This window comes from Geospiza fortis, unplaced genomic scaffold (genome assembly GCF_000277835.1).
Source record: "Geospiza fortis unplaced genomic scaffold, GeoFor_1.0 scaffold66, whole genome shotgun sequence".
In the NCBI taxonomy this organism is placed as follows: Eukaryota; Metazoa; Chordata; class Aves; order Passeriformes; family Thraupidae; genus Geospiza; species Geospiza fortis.
This window is the reverse complement of record NW_005054312.1, coordinates 7,823,088-7,844,244: the sequence shown is the minus strand read 5'-3', so window position 1 is coordinate 7,844,244 and position 21,157 is coordinate 7,823,088. Positions and strand designations below refer to the sequence as shown.

Here is a 21,157-nt window from a genome sequence, read left to right as displayed (position 1 = left end):
CAAAACTGGAATGATTGATTAATTAAATTGAAAAGCAAGTTCCATGGACATTATTTGAAAATAATATTAATGATCAGGGATACGGTGAAGACCAATTGTCTGCTAGACTGCGACAGGGAGAGGACATTTTAAAGGAAAATAACTAAAATCCAGATCTCAGGAAGAGGCTGTCAAAAGTTCTTCTTTTCAGAACTCTAATGTGCATTGGTTTTAGTTACTGCTAGGGTGGAAAAACTGTGCAAGACACATTATTTGGTTTATTTAACTATCCATAGCTTCAGTTGCTGAATAAAAGTGTCATAGGATCTTTTGGTTTGGAAGTTCACCTGATTAGTTATGAAGAAGAAAAAATTAACTGAATTTTCAGGACTAAATTACACAGACATAATTTCAGTTCATATGCACGCTTTCCCAGACGTACTTGTAAGCCTTTTGTACAAGTTATGAAATCTGTGTAGAATTCCAGAAACTACAGAAGTTGCGGAATACAAAACCACATAACACAATACTTTTAATTCTGAAATAGCTTCTGAAATTGTGAATTCAGATCAATGAATTTAAGTTATGAATTGCATATTATAATGTTTTAAAAAGAAATGAATTCAACAAACTATGTTTCTAAGTGTATTTTCCTAATCCTCAATTTTTATTGTTTTCCTAGAATAGATGGTATTTTACCTCACGTCTATTTGATACTGTAATAAGGTCTTTTTCATTAATATTTCATTCATTCATACCTAATTGTCTTTAATGATTTAAACCAAATTTAAGAAATAACTTGATACATCATCAACCTTTATAGCGTCAGAAGTGTATGTATTGACTGTCAAGCATATGTTATTGCTTAGGAGTTCTTGCACATCAAGTATATAATTTATATGCGTTGTAGGCTGAACATGTTTATAATCATGAGATTGAATTCAAATTTTTCCTCACGCCTTCTCACTCACAATACTAAGTCACTTGTCCTTTACACAGGGCTGAAAAAAGTCTTCTAACTTGTATAAATGTACTGACTGAGGTGATAATCATCTTTCATTTGGCCAGAACAAGAAGAATCTCTCTCAATTGTTAATGTTTTATAACCCAATATATCTACTATGAGAAATTAAATCCTCCTTGCTAGTGGTCACTGAATCAGAGATTGGCTAGAATTAAAAGTGGAAAGTGACTGACAAATCATCCATGGTTTGATTTTGCCATTCTGTGTAGCTGCCAAAAAAAAAAAAGCCCTAAACTGCTTTATACCGTAAAGCACCATTCTCTATGATAAACTTCCTTAAACTTTCTAAAGCTTTGGCTTCTTAGGCAATTGTCAGTAACCTCAGTAACCTCTCTCCCTCTCTAAATACATATCGGGGGTAGGGGAGTGCAGGGAGGAGGGGAAGGAATAGATACTTGTAAGTTTTAAGTTACATGGTTTATTTTAAATGACAGAGGAAAATACCATGCCAACTAATTTTCAGACGGCTTCTTTAAAACCAAGGCTGTAAGTGTTTCTATTGACTCCTTGTCTTTTACCAAAAAGGTTGCTGGCATCAGCTTGTAGGGGGTACAGATGTGCTCTCTGTGGATGTTTTTCACTGGCCTCAGTGCATAAACAGGCAAGACCAGTGACTTTACCCTTCACAAGTCTATTTTGTATTTCATAACCTTTTTAATTCTAGGGTGAAGTCTAGTTGCACGCACATGCCATCCTGATGTCTAATGTTTTGTTTTTACAGACTTTGCGGCTTTCAATATTTTTGAACAGGGGTTTGGTTTTCTTTTTTTTCCCCTGTGCATATAAGAATTAAAATCCAAAGCCTTTGTAATGTTTAACAAACTACTTTACCAATGTCCTCACAAATATCTTTGGTTATTATATACATTTTTAAGCTTTACGACTTCATACAACTGAAAGATAATGTAAAGCATCAAGAGTACCCATCACTGGGGAATTTTGTATACTTTCATTGGAATGGTTAAACATGGGATAAATGTAACATTTTTCTAGAATGTCATGCAAGTAGGTTTTTTGTTTTTGAAGTATAAAAAAGTACAGGACAATTTTACTCATGCTGCTAATGCTAAGATACATGGAAAGGAAATTTTGCTTAAAAGAGGGAATGCAGTCTTGGGGGAGCTGTCACTTCACTATATTGATTCTATACAGACAGCAACAAGACTGGCTGTCTCATTTACAAGATCTTTGACCATCTGATTTTTTTGGTGGGTTGAAATGTATGATCTGTGATATTTGTTACCAAGAAGTGTTATAGACACTGCTGACACAGATCAGATAAGAAACTGGGTCAGCTGACAAGATATTCCCTGTAAGGCTTCTTCCCTGTAACACTTTGGGTATCCTTCTGTGCGAAGGATTTTCTGAGCATGGCTTGTAGTCTACTGTATAGTTTCATTTGCAATTATTGGGAAGTTCTTTCTCTCTCCTAAAAGAAAAAAAAAAGAAAAAAAAAAAGAAGAACTTGTTTAAATCACATTTCTCTTTAAAGCAGAAAAAAAAAGTAAAACTATTTAGTATTTCATTTCTCAAAGCTTGGAAGTTTTCATGTATTGCTCTGTCAGGAGCCTTGTCTTTTCATTCGGCTTCTTTTCTGATTAGAGATTATTCATTTATGGATGGGCAGCTGTAGAAACTTGCTTCTTGCGTATGCAAATTAATCATGGTAATGTTTATCATAAGGAGATTTTGTGGCAGTGGAAAAGGGGTTGTGTCAACATGTTCTTGATTTCAGTTCTATCTTCTACAAATGGAATTGGCCTCCTTGCTTCACCTTCAGTGGATTTTTTTTTTTTTTTGCCATTTACCTCTTGGACTAGACACCGCTCACTAAGCAAGCTGTTTGATTCACTTACAGATCATGATTTTGGAAGGAGCTGGCAGGATGAGTATCAATTCCAGCAGCAATCTACTCCACCAGCAGCCTTCCTGGACAGACGGATATTCCACATGCAATGGTAGGAGGAATTGAACTGCTCTGAGCCGTATTTTTGGGAATAAAGCCAGGGGAAAGGGGCTGCTACACCTTTAAGCATGTACAAGTATTATATTTCAGTAGTACTAATTTACCGGAGTTTCACTTCTGGTAAGAAAAATTTTCATTTGTTACTTCATTTGTAAAAAGCTGAACTTACAATAGGGACCAGTTTATTGTTCATTTCCTTACTGGCTCTCTTTCTTAAAATTTAATGGTGTTGAAAATGCCAGAAGTTCTCTCTTAGTCCAGAATTCTTTCTCTCGTACCTTTACCCCTTGTGCTTCCTCTCAACCAATATTACTGTTTAATGCTAATCACCCCTCTGGCTTTCCAGGGGAGTAATATTTTTGCTCCTTCGCTGTATTTGCTTTTTTGATTCAAATTTCTAGATAGCTTTCTAATTAGGCATTAGAGCACTAGGTTGCTTGTGGCTTGTGATTTTTTCTCTTTATTTCTCCTTACTATTTTCTGATTATATATCTGGGTATATAAAAATGTATTCATATATATTCTCTCAGTATAAAAATATATATAAACCTGTATCTCTGTAGGTGCTTGACATAATTTTAGAATTCTTTTCATTATTCAATGGACAGATAAAACTTAAAATCTAAGCAGACGATCATATGCTACTCTTGTCCTTCTGATCCAAATAATACTACAACAAACCTTTTAATTAAAGTTCCCACTTAATGAAATGCTTATCCTTTTTGCTGTGTAATTTCTAAATACACAGGAATACATCAACATGTGCTTAATACATGTGCTTGTTTTTCTCTAACAGTGTCATACACAAAAAAAAGTAATGTCTGAGTTTCACTCTTCCATAGGATTTTGTGGAGGCAAATGGTGGGGGTCTATATCCGCGTTCCACGGTGAAACTCCTCAGGGTTCACTTATGTTTTAGAGGGACAGGAATCTCAAAGCTCAGACCAACCTGCCCAGTAACTCACCGCTAAACTTACTTTTACCTAAGCTACTTTCTTCTCTCACGAAAGTGTCTTTGCTAACATTAGGATTCTCATGGCCTTTGAAATCGCTTTACTTTTCTGAAGTGATAAGAATACAAATCAATCTAATTTTCAGGGGATATATGACAGCTCCAGCAAACCTTTTTTCTCTGACATACCACACTTTAAATAATTTCCACACTCATTCCCCATGTCCTTCAATAGTAGGATGAGGAACAGTCCTGCAAACTCCCTAAGTTATTTACACAAGCCTTGTTGGCTAATATTGATAAAGAAAGCTAAATAACTGTGGGTATTGTTTCTGTGTTACTTGGAAACTGTGTCCTGTATCTCAGCTGAAGAAACCCGAGGTCTAGTGTACCTGAGTTAAGGTGATCTCCTAAAATGTGCCAATTCTGGTGCTTGTGGTCCCCTAGCAATATCCGCTGCTGTCAGTGTTTCTCACCGTGTGGCTAATTTTCTTCTAGAGGAGACTGGGAACAGACTGGTGCCATATCATGCAGAGCGAAGTCTCTGCAGAGCTAGGCCATGGCAGTCTCTCCTCCCTCTGTAACCTCTCATTCCCTCAGCCTTAAACCCTTTTTGCACTTGTGAACATTTTATCTCACTGTCACCTCTGTCTGGCATAGTCCATTTTCCTCCTTTCCCAGGGAATAAATTGCACTGAACTCTGTGAGGACAGACAAAGCAATCCTGCTTTTGCTCTTATCTTACATAATGATCCTGTCCCATGTAGAATTTCTTCCATTTGCACATGCAAATTACTGTCGTGCAATGACATACAACTGAGAGCAGTTAAGGAGATTGCCAAGAAAAGACTCAGACATTCTAACAAGAAAATTAGGCAGCTTCCATAGCTAAAAATGAGTTTTATAACTACATTCAGAAACCACCTTACATGACTACAGCAATAATCTGCACCATCAGATCTGTAGACTTCCAAGACATGCAATTTGGCTGTAGATCTTATTGTTGATGACTATTAAGCTATCAGAGACAGTAAATATTTTTTTTCTTTTCCAGTATCCAGTAGCTTCTATGGAACCCAGTGGCACGAAATACACCCACAGTACTGGACTAAGTTTCAAGTCTGGGAGTGGCTGCAGCACCTCCTTGATACCAACCAACTGGATGCCAACTGCATACCTTTCCAGGAGTTTGATATCAATGGGGAACATCTGTGTAGTATGAGCCTGCAGGAATTCACTCAGGCAGCTGGGACAGCAGGACAGCTGCTTTACAGCAACCTCCAGCACCTAAAATGGAATGGTAAATAAATACTAGAGAGACACACGTGTACATTACTCTGAATTCTGAGATCCTCAGAAGTCATTTACGTTCCCCAGAAGTCTGCCTGGCGGATTATACTTGCTATGTTTGCTATTCTGCTTATAGCACATTTATGGTATTGCTAAATTTCTTGGATATGACTTAAGGCAGAAATCTGAAGGATGAAGAAGAGAGGGAATGTTTTCTCCTCCAAAATCAGCCCTCTGGCTCAGGTGTAGAAGTTGCTGCTTGGAGCTAACACATTTGATTTCTCTGTGCTCATTCTCATACTTCCCATCTGCCAATTTGCTTTCTTGCAGGTCAGTGTGGAAGTGACATGTACCAATCTCATAATGTCATTGTGAAGACAGAGCAAACAGGTGAGTTAACAGTTGGATAAATTGTCCTTTGAAAAGAGGGGACCCCTCTTCCAAGGGAGACAAATCAAAGTGGCATTAAATAAAATGGAAAGTGTATCATGCAGAATTAAAGAAGCAATACAGATGTCAGTCAGTGCCTACTTCTGAAGTTGCAGGTAATACCACATGCATGTGGCCACTTTTCCTGGGAGACCTCTGCAGTATCAGCAGTCTACGCTGATGTTCAAAGTTGGAATAGTTTGAGGTGCTCCATGGAAACAGCTTTGTAGAGAACTTCATTCTACACTTCATTCAAAAGATTTCAAAACAACTATTTTAACAATATGTTCCATTAAAATAAAAAGGAAAAAAGAAAGGAAGAACAAATATTTTGTTGTGAAGTGCTGTAATGTTTGAAACACGAGGAGATTTCCAAAAACCAGCTTGGAGAGAAAACAAAATGTTACATTTTAAATGTTTCATTTTCTTCACAGGTTTCAGTGAAACTGAAATTCAGGCAGTAGTTGGTTTGATCAAATCTGCAGTTTTGGTGTTGCAGTTGTTTTTCTGAATGTGTTTACAGCTAGATCCCTTTCCTCCCAGGGCTTTGTTTAACTGAGAAAAGAACTTGAGCTTGGTTCAACCGTCCTCTTCAGGCACAATTATTTCCCTTGTTCCTTTGCCAGATCACGTCTATCCATATCCACACTCTCTATCCCACTAGTCCCAGCCTCTTTTTGTATGTAGGTGTGCCCATGAGCCACATTTTGATATCTGCTGGCAGAACAAATACTGATCTGTTGCATGTGGCGTCTCCAACAAATACTGTCAGCCTGTTTATCCACTTAACCTGTTGGAGCCCAGCCTCTCCAGCCAGGAACATTGCCCATATTCTCCTTGCAGCAGGCAAGGATTGCAATCTGCAATCCGCTCCTGGTACGGGAGATGTGCATGAGGCAGCCTTGCTGCTTTCCATAGAGGTAACTCCAGTAATCCTTTAAGTCCTGATTTATGAGATCCTGGTATAATATTATTTCCTCCTCCTACTAGAGATGAGGCAAAGCACCTCAGCTGCACATCTTGGAAAGGACTAACTGACAGGTGGTTCACCTGGATGTGCTGAATCAGGAATGGCCTGGCGGGCCTCTGGTGATGCCAACCGTGGCCAGTTGGAGTGGGTTAAGTTTCTGCATGTGGGGGAGCAGGAACTGTGGATTAGAGTTGGGAAAGTTACTTCATGTGAGGCAGCGGGGACAGGGCTGGTGGTTTTGAGGGGAAGCCCGGCTCACTCCAGTGAACCATCACAGCTGCAAAGACATGGGTACTGAAAAAGGGCAAAATGAACCAAGTTGAACACTTTCCCCATGTTCTGGCTGGGTAAGGCCTGTTTTCAGAGGCAACATTAGGCAGATCAGGTGTCCAAGCAAGCAAAGGGTGTGTGCTATTGTAGGAACGCAAGCTCTGGGTGCCCAAACATGCAGCTATTAGTTAGCATGCCTGCTAAATTCCTATGTCATAAGTGGTAACTTGGCCAAACGTGATTATTTAGCTGTAACTCATTTTGGGGTTTTTAATTTCATTTATATGAACATGAAAAAAATTAGGTTTAACCTAGATTTGAACTTTCTATCTCATCCTTTCTGACCTGGTTTCAAAAGAAAAAGATTTTTAGGGCTTCTGACCTTAAACATGCGCTGTGAAGGAAGTAATTTCCAGACCAGTGTACAGGTCATCAAGACAATACTTCTGTTCTGCTTATATTGATCCATATGACCAGAAGGTCACTAAAAATTATTCCTCTTTAATCATGAAAGTGGTTTTTAGGTTAAGGATGGGGACACAGTGTGCCTGGAATAAAATGGCCCTTCATCTAGGATTAGGCTTTGATGTTTCTCACTATGTGCTTAAACAATAAGCTGTGTTTCAGAGAGGACTTTCGAGTTCTACCATTGTAGAAATAAATACTCATCATAAGCATCCTTCTTTTTTACTAGATATTTGAAAACACTTTCATCTCTGTGGCTCCAATGCACTGTCATAATCATCAGGGGCTGAGAATTCAGGACTGGATTGGGGAGAATTAGAGTTGATCTGGCATAGGAAACCTCCTCCAAGGCCAGGCATAAATGATATACTAGTCAGGAAAAGGAAGAGCATAATACATTATTTCTAAAAGTCAGTGCTTTGTGTAAATACATTTGCCTGAATATGCAAAACTCCATGCATAATTTGAGTGAAGGGAAATTATTTTGTACATAGCCCCTTCACTTCTTGGTTCTCTTGACGGCTTTTTTTTTTTTCTTCACATTTTAAATTCTTTCAGTGCTCAGTATTTACCTCTGTGCTGAAAAACGTTCTTTTAGTGATCTAATTTTCTTTTTGGTCCTTTACCTTCAGATCCATCACTAATGGTGTCCTGGAAAGAAGAGAATTATCTTTATGACAGTGGCTATGGTAGCACAGTAGGTAACTAACATACAATACTTCATGCATTCTGAGATGGCTTTATTGTTGTCTGAGGCTATTAGTTTAAACGTCTTCTTTTTAATTCCCAGAGTTATTGGACAGTAAAACATTCTGTCGTGCTCAGATTTCCATGATGACACCTAGTCACCAATCTTCTGGTAAGAAACTTGTAATTATATTTTTAATTGTTTGTCACTTGTCCCAGAGCTACCGACATGTAATAGTCTCTGTGGTCTTCTGTTGTAGGATTGCATCTGAGCCTCCAGTAATTTTAAACCAAGCAGTAATGATTCTGACAGATTTATTAGCTGTCATTTTTACAATAGCTTTCTTTAAAGAAATGCTTCTGTCTTCTCTCTGTCAAGAGGAAGATGATCAAATAATCTGTAATCTCCACATATCTTTTAAAGTGACTGAGTCAAAGGGGTAAACATTAGTGTCAGAGAGACAAGACATTCCAGCTACACCACGCTTTTCTGTGGTGCAGCACACGGGGCAAACAAGTGCCCCGTTCCTCCCCAAAGCAGCCGTGTTCCCCAGTGAGCCCGTGATTCATGCTGAGCAGGCTTGAATGGGGCCGGGCTGGGCTTGGCCTGGGGCAGCTGCAGGGCAGGCACCAAGCCCTGTGCCCAAACGCGCCGGCACAAGGGCTTCTGCTGCAGCCTCTCTGAGCTGAGATGGGGTGCTCACTGAACGCCCTGCCTTCCGTGAGGGAGAGCTCAAATCTGCCTGCTGAAGGGCAGGAGACGCAGCAAAGCTGTGCCTGGCCAAAGTGCAGTCTGATCACACATGGCAAAGGCCCTGTGGGCCCCGTCCTGCCACCAGGATGGAGGCGGGAGAGGGAGGCAGTGTGGAAAGAGTAGAGCAGAGGTGGCAGGGGAGCGAGAAAGCAGGGAGGGAAGGCAGGTTCTTCTTAGGAGGCTGTTAAGCAGACATCTGAGGGAGAAGGCGCTGGAAGTCCTGTGAGGAGAAAGGAGAGTGTGTTGCTGTAGTCCAGCCTTGCTCTGGAGAGAGCCCTGTGCTTCTGCATGTGCCCATGGCCCCAGCCCCTGTGCCTGCCATCCCCTGCTCCTCCAGTCTCCTGAGCTGGATTGGCCAAGTGACATACAGTTTAAACCAATGCACTCAGCTACGTTAATTAAATTAACAAAAAAAAATTTAACAAATTAACAGAATCACCTTCAGTGGATCAAACAATGGTTCTCTTGACGGCTAAACCAAACCAAAACAAAAAACAAACCAAAAACCAAACCAAAACAAAAAAAAACCAACCCCCCCCACCAAAAAAAAAAAAAAAAAAAGGACAGAGGGAGAAAACTTGACCAGAATAAGAAAACCACCAAACCTTAAAAAACCCCAACCAAACACCCTGTCTTTCTCCACCACCTCCACCCACTTTCACAAGATGGCTACCAGGATTTCAGGGCTCTCTGACAGGGCTGGGGACCTGTCCAGATCCTGGCACGGTGTGTTTATCTGCTCACTGCTTAAGCCTAGAGCTAGGGTGGCACGCCAAGGGCACAGCCTCCTGTAAAAACTAAATTTGTATATCCCGTAAAAAAATGGCTCATTCCTGAATCATATGCAAATAATGTGTAACCTTTTGTCAAAAGTTTTGCAAGACGGCTTTGTTGAAACTGCATCATAACTCTTCATTTGTCAGGCCCCAGCCTCCTAACATGGCATGTTTGAAACCAGTCTCCACGTAGGAGCTGTGGCAGAGCAGGAGGCTATTTACACAGCTGAAATCCAGAATAAATCACTGGCTAGGCAGAAGGCAGCTGAACTTCCAAGAATAAATTTCCAGCTAAGTGGAGCATAACAAACATTTGCAAGCGAATTGTGGGATTTTAAAATGAGAAGGATTTATATGAGGGCAAATAAAGAACTGGGTCCTGCAGTCGTTACCTGGAGTTCACACAGGCTTTTAATAACATATGGGGAATCATAATCTGAGGAAAGGCAGTGAAATAAGCCTCATTTTACTTCCCCCACACCACACCCCCCTCCAAGCTGAGTGAGGTTCAGACTAGTTCCTGCTCTTTGAGAGTGGGAAGGCAAAATGACTCAGAGCACGTTTGCTGCTTGGGGGTCAATGACAGTAATTTATCAGACTTAGAATAGCAGAGGTTAGGCCTATCCCCACGGTCTTGTTCAGTTTATGTTTCCAGTTATGTATGAATAAAGCAAGTGTGTGAATAACTTTGCATGTACCTTTTCACATGCAGTTATTGCAGTAGCTTGTGCAAATCTGACAAGTTTCTATGCAAATAAATATTTCCTGTGAGTCATTTTCCCATGCAAATGCCTGGTTTCCATGAAAAGTATGATAATTGTGCATTCATAGAAGCTGGGAAAACATGCGTGGGACCTTAAGCTTTGCTTTATGGGATTCAGGGACAAAGTATGCTGAAAAGCAAACACAGAAGGGGCTCCCTCTCAGGTCTATCCCGCAGATTTTGTGAGACTTAGAGCAATCAGATGAAAGCTATTCATTAAGTACAAGAGCAGAGCTGGGCTGCCATGGTTTGCGGGTGGGAGGGTTGAACGTGCAGACTGCGAGGTAGGTTACAGTAGTGAACAGGCGGAACTTCTTTCTTTTCATTTCTGAAGAAATGCTTGTGCCAGAAATCCTATTTCTCCTCTGGCTGGCTGCAGGTGATAAAGTACCATTGATGAGAAATGGCTTGTTCCTATGGCTCTGAGCCACATTGAAATATATGCTTGTCCTACTGCCAAAAACTCCTACCAGCGCAGCCCCTTCTCCCCACCCGGCCCCCCTAAACAACAGCGCTTTGCCAGTTCATTATGTTTGAGTCAGGTAGGTGTTCTGTGCATTGGTACCAGCACATACATTTCCCATTAGATCATCTCTTCAGAAACAAATAAGCCCCCAAAGATACGTGCTTCAGCAAAGACTAAGATAATGGGACAATTCAGGATTCCTTTTACAGATGTGATCATCCTATTTTTCTCTCTCTCACACACAATATGAGGTGAGGTATTTGTTAATCAAATTGAGCTTTCAAAAGCCAAATGTTTACCTCTGCATTCATTCTTTATTCATCAGTGGTCTCTTTGAGAAGTGTGCTGATTAACATATAGTACAGAAAACAAAACTCTCCCTCCTCACTTAGATTACCTTCCGAAAAGTGATTATCTTTAGAAGAGATATTTGTTCTTTTTTTGTGGTTTTATTTCTTTCAACCTGCTAGTCAATGGAAAGCCTTTAATCAAATTTACAAATAGGCTTCATTTTCCTTCTCTGCAGACTCTTCAGATGCAAAAAAATCGCAAGATCATACCCCAAAGTCCCACACCAAGAAGCACAGTAAGTCAACATCCATGCTTATAAAGGTTGGTTAGTTGATTGAAGGAAAAAGAAACAAATGAAAATTAGATCCTATTTGGGAGGGAAGAGGAAGCATTTTGAACGCAAAACTCGTTAAATCATTATTGTAAATGAATTCTGAAAGGATCTGACTATCTAGTACTGCTTGTTTACGTCATTTTTGGACTCAATATTGTTAAACTCTTCAAATTGTTTTTATCAATGAGGTCCTATGGGGAAGCAACCAAAAACCAGCTTCCTCTGCCCTGTGTTGAGCTGGGCTGGTGGAGTGGAGTAAAGGAATGATGAGGAAGACCCAGGATTTAATCAGAAGAGCCTGTGCGTGGGCACAGTCATGCTGGTGCCTGTGCCTGCCAGGTGCAGCACACACCACAGACCCTGCTCAGCATCTCCTTGCAGAACTTCTCACACACGACATCACAAGCAAGCACCTGTGCCTCAGTCTTGCCACCTTCTTATCTCCTGATATGACAGTCTCTGCACTCCCCTCACCTACATTTTCTGCACGTTTTTATTCAACCTGACTCTGAAGACAAGATACCATAATTTTGATTTCTGTACATAGTTCCATTTATGTACTTTACCGAGATTTTTGATGCTGAAAATGTCCTATGTATGTCTTTTCCATCCTTTTTATTTCCCTGATTATAATAGGAAAGCTTAGTATTGGTCTTTCACTGCATTTTGTGGTATTTGTGTTCATCCTTTTTCAATATGACCTTCAGACTATGTCTCTTCCTGACTCTTACTCTTGTTCTGTCGCTTTGCCCCAACAGAACTCCTGAACTTTATATCTGTACACAGATATCTGGGCGGTGGGGCTTTTTTTGTGTGTGTGTGTGTGTATAAAAAGGTTGCTTATGAAAGGATTAGACAGGACTGATCTGAAGAAAGTCCTGTGAAGAACTGAGGTCTGTCAGCCTGTTCAGCTTGGAGAAGGAAAGGCTGAAGGTTGACACATCCCAGTCTCCAGCTTCCTCAGGAAGGGCAGTGGAGGGGGAGGTGCTGATCTCCTCTGTCTAGTGACCAGTAATAGGACATGAGGAAATGGAGTAAAGGTGTGCCAGGGAAAGTTTAGACTGCACAACAGAGAAGGTTCTTCACCCGGAAGGTGGTCAGGCACTGGAACAGGCTCCTCAGGAAAGCGATCACAGTACCAAGCCTGACAGAGTTCAGGGAGCGTCTGGACAATGCTCTTAGTCATATGGCTTAGTTCTGGGATGTCCTGCAAGGAGCAGGGAGTAAGACTTGGTGATTTTTATAGGTCCTTTTCAACTTGAGATGTTCTGTGATTCTAGCATCTCATCAGTCACAGCCTGGGCGTATAAAACAGGTGATATTGGCAGTCTGGGCTAATCCTCTTCATTTCCAGTTCCTTCAGTACTACTCCATATCATGACCATAAGTTACTGTCCAGATAGTCTACCACATTTTAATGGGTCCAGGAAAAAATTATAATAATAAAGAAAAATATTGGATTCGTTGACTTAAATCTAGTTCTACTTATACTGCACTGCATACCATTTTCAAGTTACCTTCACATCTTTGACTAGCTTGTTTCCTTCTTAATTTGGTCTAATTGCATGCTTTTGAAGTCAGACCAAAGGACTGCTGTCTTTCTGGCTCACCTTGTCACTGTTTGTTATTCTTCATTTGTAAACTACTTCATCTGACTTGATGGATTTAATTTTTTTTTTTTGACCTGGACTTTCTGGTGCTATCTGTATAGTAACTGTGAGACGTATTTGTGATTAAACTGAGAGGTCTACCTGTTGAACTTGGAGATCTGTTTTCGTCTTTTCTACACCATCGTCAAACTTTTTGGTTCCCTTTTTACACGCAGTTTTGGCTGGCCAGTTTTGCCACTGTCCTTCTATCCACTCTACACCTTCTTACTTACTTATTCATGCAGAATGGCAGTTCACCTCCCGTGCCTTCTGTCTGTCTTTTAAATGCAAGGAGGTTTGGTGCCTCCTTCACAGTAATCTCAGCCGTTTCATGTGCCACACAATAATATCAGGTTACGTGCTGTGCTGTAGACAGAGATCAGGAGAAATGGGCAAATGAGATGAGGGGAAGGCTTAAACATGTTCTCTTTAGGGCAGAAGCAGTGCCAAAGGCAGAAGGAAGCCGTGGAAGGTTTGGACTCTGCTTCCCCTGGTTGCTGGGGCTCCTACCTGCCTGCCTGAGGCCAATGCTTACCTGCAGTCAAAAGGCTGCCAGTGTTTTTCACCTGTATATCTCTGAGGTGGGGTCCTGTGCTCCAGAAACTATGGCTTGAGTGTTCACCCTCTGTAGATGACATAAAAATTGCAAGCATAGCCCAGAGAGCTCTTGAGACACTCCTTCCTGCCCTTCTTTCCTTTTTCAGACCCTCGAGGAACTCATCTTTGGGAATTTATTCGAGATATTCTTCTCAATCCTGAGAAAAACCCAGGATTAATTAAGTGGGAAGACCGGTCAGAAGGTGTGTTCAGATTTTTAAAATCTGAAGCTGTGGCTCAGCTGTGGGGAAAGAAGAAAAACAACAGCAGCATGACTTATGAGAAACTCAGCCGGGCTATGAGGTGAGCTGCATGTTGCTGAGGAAGACTATGGCACACAGACCAACTGGATGGAGAATTTGTCTGAATTTTAAAAATGATTTCTCAACAGCAGAAGTTACTTTCTTTGACAGTATTTCACACCAGTTTTGAGATTGTAGCATTATGTTCTTTTCTTCTCCTGTTTCTGTAGAATATATGATATATAAAACACAAATAATTGTTTATATATGTATAAATTCTGTTTGGCTCCATCCAAACAACCAATGTAGGAAGGGAATATGGTTGCAGAAACCTGAGAATGTTTAAATGGCCCGTTAATGGCTGGAGACCTTGTTATTTCCAGCAACATTCAGAAACTAGGGATACCCCACATCCATTGTTTTAAAATCAATGTTAGGATTTTCTTTCCTCTTTAATTTAACATTTTGAGAATTTTTACATAATCTCAGAAACTTCAAAATATATTTTTAAAAGGGTGATGAGGTTCTTTCCCAGTCTCGTTTTCAGATCCTGGCTTATCTAGAGAAAAAACCCTGTGAAATCTCGTAAGAGTGTGTGATAAATCCAGCAATATGCTTTGACCTGAACATAGTGAAATTCAAACTCAGAAGCTAACTAATATAAAGGAAAAAGAAAACATCAATTTTTCCTTCTCTGTCATTCAGTTATAATGATCTTAGATATTATATATATATCTCAATAGAAAATCAAGACTTTTTAAGCTAGCTAAGGGATTGTCTAGTTGGCAGTGGCCTTTTAGGACCATAGGTGAATTTACTCTTATATCTTTTTCTGTTTTTATTTTAACAGATACTATTACAAAAGAGAAATCCTTGAGCGCGTGGATGGTCGGAGATTAGTATATAAATTTGGAAAGAATGCCCGTGGTTGGAGAGAAAATGAAAATTAAATATATCAAGAAATTACATTTAAAACACATGGATGTAAATATTCAAAGACTATTTTCTTATATTTATGTATCAAACTGGGGTGAGAAAACAATTCTACTTCTGTCGGGAAGAAAGAACATTATCATTATTGGTGTTAAAATTATTTTATTTGAAGTATGTCCTGTATGGGGAAAAAATGTACACAGTTTTCTGTGATATAAGTTAACATTATAGAATTATGATTATTTTTCCCTTCTTGTGAAGTTTTCCTCTTTTTTTTTTTAAATCATACAGGCATAATGTGATTTACGAGTCATGTAAAGAAAGAGAAGGAGCTAACTATTAGGGCATTTAGGGAGTATGATAATCCACTTTGGAAGGCAACAATAAGTGGAGGAAACAGTAAAGCATCTCTGAGCCAAGTAGCTTTCTTCCATAGTCAGATGGTTTATAGCTTTCCTTGGCCAATACCACTTGTTCCTTCCCGCCTCTGATTTCTGAGTGTTTTAATACTTTGCTGGCTTTCAGCTGCTTTTCTTGAATTAGACAGTGGGTTCCTCTTCAGCTGGCTTATCCCAGCCACAAGAACAGTGGCTCTGCAAGCTGGCTGTCAGCATTTATTTGGGGACCCCATACTACCTCCACCACTGAGACCTTCTTTTGTGGGCAGACATTTAGGACCAGACCTTACCTGATACTCAGTGTCCTCCCTAACCTGCTGAACTGCTGGAAGAGTGTCGATCTTGGGGACCAAAAGCTGTTGAAGGAAGATTGTTTTCTGACTGGGAAAGCTTATTAAAAGGCACTGGTTTTCCAGTAGGAATGTTAATAATCCTCTCACCCTCTTGCACTTCTAATTAAAGCTTTCAAATCTGTGCCATATGGAGCAGTGAGGAGGTGGGCAAGCAGAACCTTTATTAATCCCTTGGCATGAGGAAGCAGTCTCCCCAGTTACTTCAAGCTGTGGTCCTCCTGGAAGGTCAAGGCTCACTTGGACAGATACTTTCGAAAAACCTTTGAGAAATGCAAAACTAAACTGTGTGTGAAATATTAGTTCCCTTTGCTTTCCTCAAGTCTAACTCTATACTGTACTTATATTTGTCATTTGTGCTTGGGATTCTTGGAGGAAAAAACCCATTAACATAAAGACACTGAGATTTTAGGGACATTCAGATCTGGGTCAGTATTTTGGGTTCACCTGTAGCAGCACTATGCAGACACTGAGTGTTCATCAGCAGCTTTTCCTTTCTCCAGCTCACAAATGCTTTCTGCCAGCACTGAGCATATGCAGAATATAGGGAAATAAAATCTAGAGGAGGCAGGACTTCACCAGGTCACTGAGTATGTGAGATGTGGGAGTCAAGAAACAGGATTGTCTTGGTGATGTTAACAGAGGTGAAACCAAGATCAATTTCAAATTACTTTTTCAGGGATTGGAATTTGGAAAACAATAACAGGGACTGAGAAGCCCAATTTAAAAAAAGGAAAAAAAAGAAAATCAAGCATATTAAATCCATCCAGTATCTATTTCCTGAGGCATCCCCTGGGTTTGAATCCATATTAGCTTGAAATACAGCAAGATACAGCTGGAGATTGCAGGATTTTTGTTTTGTCTATTTTTGTTTGTCTTAAAAGGAAATAGAGACGAAACCAAGAGACAACATACGTATCAATATGAAGAGTATAAAAAGTGCTTAGCAACAATTTGTAGGCAAACATGAGAGCCTAACTTGTTATCTACACATGTAGGGCATGTTAAACAATAGCACCACCTCCTACACTGTGTATGCGAGAGCTGTCACCATCAATTACCCATACATGACAATTTTTACTTTTCATAACCTGGGTGGAGAGAGCTTCATCTTATTTACAAATCAAATAATAAGCCTGTGTACTTCAAAGCATTTTTTTCTCTCAGTCTATCTCTCTTTGTTTTTTTTTTACTGTCTGTGCTAGCCTTGCTTGCTTTTGCAAACTCAATAATTTCATTTTTTTAGCTTGATTTGCTACATTTCACTTCCTTTACCATCATTTTGTAGTTCATATAACAAGGATCAGGCCACCAGATAAGAAGAGCACTTTCACTTTGCTCCTAAGACCATTTCTTCCCCTTACCTGATGGTTGTTTGTAGCACTTTGCTCTGTGCTCTTCACACCACCTCCACATCCTGGGTGAAAATCTGAGATCAGTGGTACCATCACAAATCTGCAATGCAATTGTACCTTATCTTAGGTTAACATTTATCTTATAGCAATTGATTGTAATACTTCATGAATTTGCTTTCTACCTGATCTCTCACAAAATTTCTTGAGAGATAAAATGAACCTGCCATATATGCGTGTCACCACTTGGTTGCTGAGCAGCAGCTAAACCTGCTTTTAAAAGGTTTTGAAAGATAAAACTGTACTTAGAAGCATTCTGTATAAATTGAGAGAGTGGTTTACATTGGGGTGCAGTATAAATGGTCTTCCACTGTCACATCTTTCAGCACATGGAAATCATGCAAGTTTCTGTTTACAGCCTGCAGAACTTTGCAGTGTTGTAGGTACTTGTCATTCAGCATTACAATAGCACAAAGTTGGAATAGAAGCCAGCCAACATTTACTCTGTTTTACAGACCTTTGCCTAAGACCAACACAAAGGACTGTTTAAAATTACAGTTCTTGCCAAGGACAGATGCAACCAACCAAAGAGAGTCTTTTTACCAGACCTAAGCAAACGGAGAAAATGAAGAGATGAATTTTTATGTAAATTGCTATTTAAACAAAAAGCATTTCTGATTGCTCTTTTATTTTGTGTTTCAGAGGCTGAGCAATCATATTTTTAGATGTATCCTTTAAGTTAGCAGCTGCTGAACTGGTAGCACCATGTGTATAAATTTTTATTGTACCATAATTTTTCGTATGTATAAAGCTTTAGATAGGAACGTATATTGTATTTATACAGTCAGATGCAAATCACAACGTCAAAGGGTTGGCATGAGCACTCTCAATATTTTCTGCACAAAATTAGAGCAACTTGCTCTAAAAACATCCTGAGAAACTGTATGTAGGCTGTTGAACTACATAGACATTAAAATGTTTAGTTACATTTTCATATTTCTTTCTGCAGCACATTGCATAATTCCTGCTTGCTTCTCACAGCATCGTCTTCAATGTCTACATGTGGAAACAAATCCAAGTTAGATATTTCACTATTGCCATTGTGAAGCTCAGCTTGGAGACAATGTATTTACAAAATGGTTCTAAAGACTGTTTCTATTTTTGTGAATATGATATAAATTCAAATAAAACACTCATGAAAGAATATATTTGATTAATGTTTATCTTCTCTTCTTTATGTCTTGTGATTGGAAGCGACTAATGTGACTGCTTTCAGTACTGAATAATATTTTAATATTTATGAAAGGACTACAACAAAATCCAATAGCTTAAATTTACTGATATGTTGAATACCCGATCTATTGTGAAGATACTCAGTTTCCAAACCTGTTTTATGTCTCACAAGCCTCACCGAAATAATGGATTATGTCAACACAGCTAGATTGCCTTTCTTGTTTGGCTGCTAAACTTAACAAAGGCCTGACTTCAGCACTGATTTAACTTCAAGGTATTTTGAAGTGTGTGCAAGGGCTAGGCTGATTAAGGATGCCATTACTCAAACCAAGCGTTTCCTTTACTGAGTCAAAGCAGCTGAGACGAAGAAATCCTGTCCTTCATGTTGTTTGCCATCTAAGTGGTGGCTATGAAAAGGGGACATCTCTCCTGATTTATTCTGCAGCTTGAGGTAAAAAGAGTGAAAATGTCTAGAGTTAAGAGCATGTCAAGGCAGACTCCTGTGGCATTTGCAGAGTGGGGACTGTGGCTGTGCCAGCTGGGTGTGAGGGTGCCGTGTGTGGCCACCCTGCAGCCCCTGTGGTGCCCTGCTGGGTGTCCCGGGCTGGCAGCACGACGTGGTGCAGAGCAGCCAGTCTGACAGAGAGCTGAGCCTGCTGCTGTGCCAGCACATCTGGAGTTGGGCTGGAATCTCGATCAGGAACTCCACTGCAATAGGACAAGCCACACCATCATGCTCTAATCTGCAAATGTGCATAATTTTAAGCAAGTGAGTGGTTCCCCTGCCATTGAAATGATGCATGGGTGTTTGAGGATGGTGGCTCTGGAAGTGTTCAGTCTATATTGAATCAGCCTATATTTGAACCTGGAATTTCAAAGGGGCTCCAATATTATGTCCACATAAACATGAGAATGGGTTTGAATTTTGAACCCAAGTACAAACCCCATGTTTAGCATGCAAAATCAGTGTCCCAAGAGTGGTCATAGTTTGAGAACTTGGGAGTCCCAAACTAGGTTTCAAAAGGAATTGGAACTAGATTTCAGGCAAGTTCAGACTGAGATTTAAATAAGTACAGCTGGTTTTCCAGTAAATGGTTGGGGCTTTTGTTTCAAGCAAGCTGAGGCCAATATTTGAGACAATCACAGATGAGAATATTTTTTGGAAACATGCAAATAAGTGCACACCTAATAAACTCCCCCCACCCCACCCCCCTCCCCAAAAAAAAAAAAATTAAAGAAAACCAAAACTCTTCTTTGGTTGTCACTTAAAATTGAGGAAAACTGCAGCTTTCAGCTGCAGTCTAAGGCCACATGAAATAAAAATTCAAGGCAAAATTCAGTTTACAAATCTTATGTAAATTGAGAATAAATAAGAGGAGTGCTGTAAACAGAGTCTACCTACATCTTAATGTGACATAAACTTGAGTGCTTGTCTGCATCAATGACAAGTGAGAATTGCTTCAGGTAAGTGAAATCTGGTACTCGCAAAAAAAAAAAAGGTTAGTTACCAGTACTAATAGGAAGAGTTACCAATACTAATAGCTTCCAAAAAATGGGTTAGTTACAATAATTTGAAAGATAGGCTATCTGGATTTTTAGTATTGGCTCCCTTGCTGATGAAGATTTGCACAATGCAGTCTAAGTCCTAAACTTTGTGCAAGCCAAGAATTTTCTCCAACAACCACCCTTTCCCCAGATATTTAGCTCCTTCAGTCACCTCAGTGTTAAAAAAAATAATTGGGAAAGAAACAAATGAAGCAGGAAGAAGTGACTGGGTCAATGACCAGGTCTTAATGCGCCAAAAGTTCTGTGTGGAAATACAAAGGCTGTATGTGCAAAAAAATTTAATAACATCCAAGTCAGTCTATTTATAGTCTTTCCATCACAGGTTGGTTGCAAAAATTAAACATAAATTAGTGTTTACAAGTTTAATTATAACTTTTAGAAGAACAAGAAATTATAGCAATATTCCTGTGTGCACTGCATCATCTTGTGTACCTAAAAAAATTTAATTATGAAAAATGACTGAAGCATTATTTCTGCTGAAGAATTTCTCCCCTCTGTACTCAGTATGGTGTGACACCATCTTTGCTTTCATCTTGGTTTGAAATTCAACAATAAGATTCAGTCTCAACACGGGGAATGAAGAAGGAGATGGATGATCTGTATTGTTGTAGCAGGTATTTCAAAGCAAATAGGCAAATTGTAGCTTGTTCTTTCTAAATTCTTGGTTCCTTGTTTAGCATTTAAACTGTCCCTGTGAACAAGATGTGAAGTTGGGGATAAATACCAGTATGAGGGACACATCTTGTGAATTTTGCAGAGGAGCCTCCCCGTCCCTCTGTAGGAGTGTTCAGAGCATGAGGATTGTGAAAGCCCCCTTCTTATACCTGAGTATGTTGAGAGGCTGAATTCAGCACCTTAAAACCTGTTTCCTAAAGCTCCTGCCTGTGTTTTGAAAATTTTGGACAATAATGAAGCCTTCAGCATTGTGTGGCAAGGAGATTATTGTACTTCACAGCTCACTAGGGAATGGCACAGGATGGCCTCATAGCAAAAGAGGCGAGGAGAAGCGCTGTGTTTGGGTCCATGCTGCAGCTTCTGGAGACTGCAGGGCTCAGGAGAAATGCTATGTTTGGGTCCATGGTGCAGCCTCTGGAGACTGCAGGGCTCTCCCTGTACTGAGGTCTAATGACACTGTACACCTTCATCTGCATTTCTCAGATGTGCCAAGGCAAAGAGGGGCTGGAGACTTTTAAGAATGCATTGCAAATGCTTTTGTGAGTGCTGCAGAAAGGTCAGAGGATTACTGTCACTGCTGAAGTTCCTGGAGGTGATGCTGACATGAGGATGCTAAGACACAGCTGCTAGCTGGAGAAGTGGTCTGGGAAAAGGGAACTCCCTTCTTCAAGTCTTGCTAGCTTTGCTCTCTATTTGTCAGCTTCTGTCTCCATTTTTTTCCCACATCCCTTTCCCAAGTGGTGTGG

The 21,157-nt window shown here is 40.0% G+C and overlaps 1 protein-coding gene across 1 annotated transcript in view; it reads left to right on the top strand.

The window, feature by feature from the left end:
• EHF (ETS homologous factor) overlaps positions 1 to 17,912 on the top strand; it is a 33,567-nt gene extending 15,655 nt beyond the window's left edge. The window contains exons 2-9 of the mRNA XM_005419490.2: positions 2,862 to 2,961; positions 4,976 to 5,221; positions 5,542 to 5,601; positions 7,978 to 8,046; positions 8,136 to 8,204; positions 11,318 to 11,377; positions 13,770 to 13,965; positions 14,755 to 17,912. Coding sequence (XP_005419547.1) covers positions 2,865 to 2,961; positions 4,976 to 5,221; positions 5,542 to 5,601; positions 7,978 to 8,046; positions 8,136 to 8,204; positions 11,318 to 11,377; positions 13,770 to 13,965; positions 14,755 to 14,854 — 897 coding nt within the window. The 5' untranslated portion in view covers positions 2,862 to 2,864 and the 3' untranslated portion in view covers positions 14,855 to 17,912. The remainder of the gene's footprint in view (positions 1 to 2,861; positions 2,962 to 4,975; positions 5,222 to 5,541; positions 5,602 to 7,977; positions 8,047 to 8,135; positions 8,205 to 11,317; positions 11,378 to 13,769; positions 13,966 to 14,754) is intronic.
• The last annotated feature ends 3,245 nt before the right edge of the window (positions 17,913 to 21,157 follow it).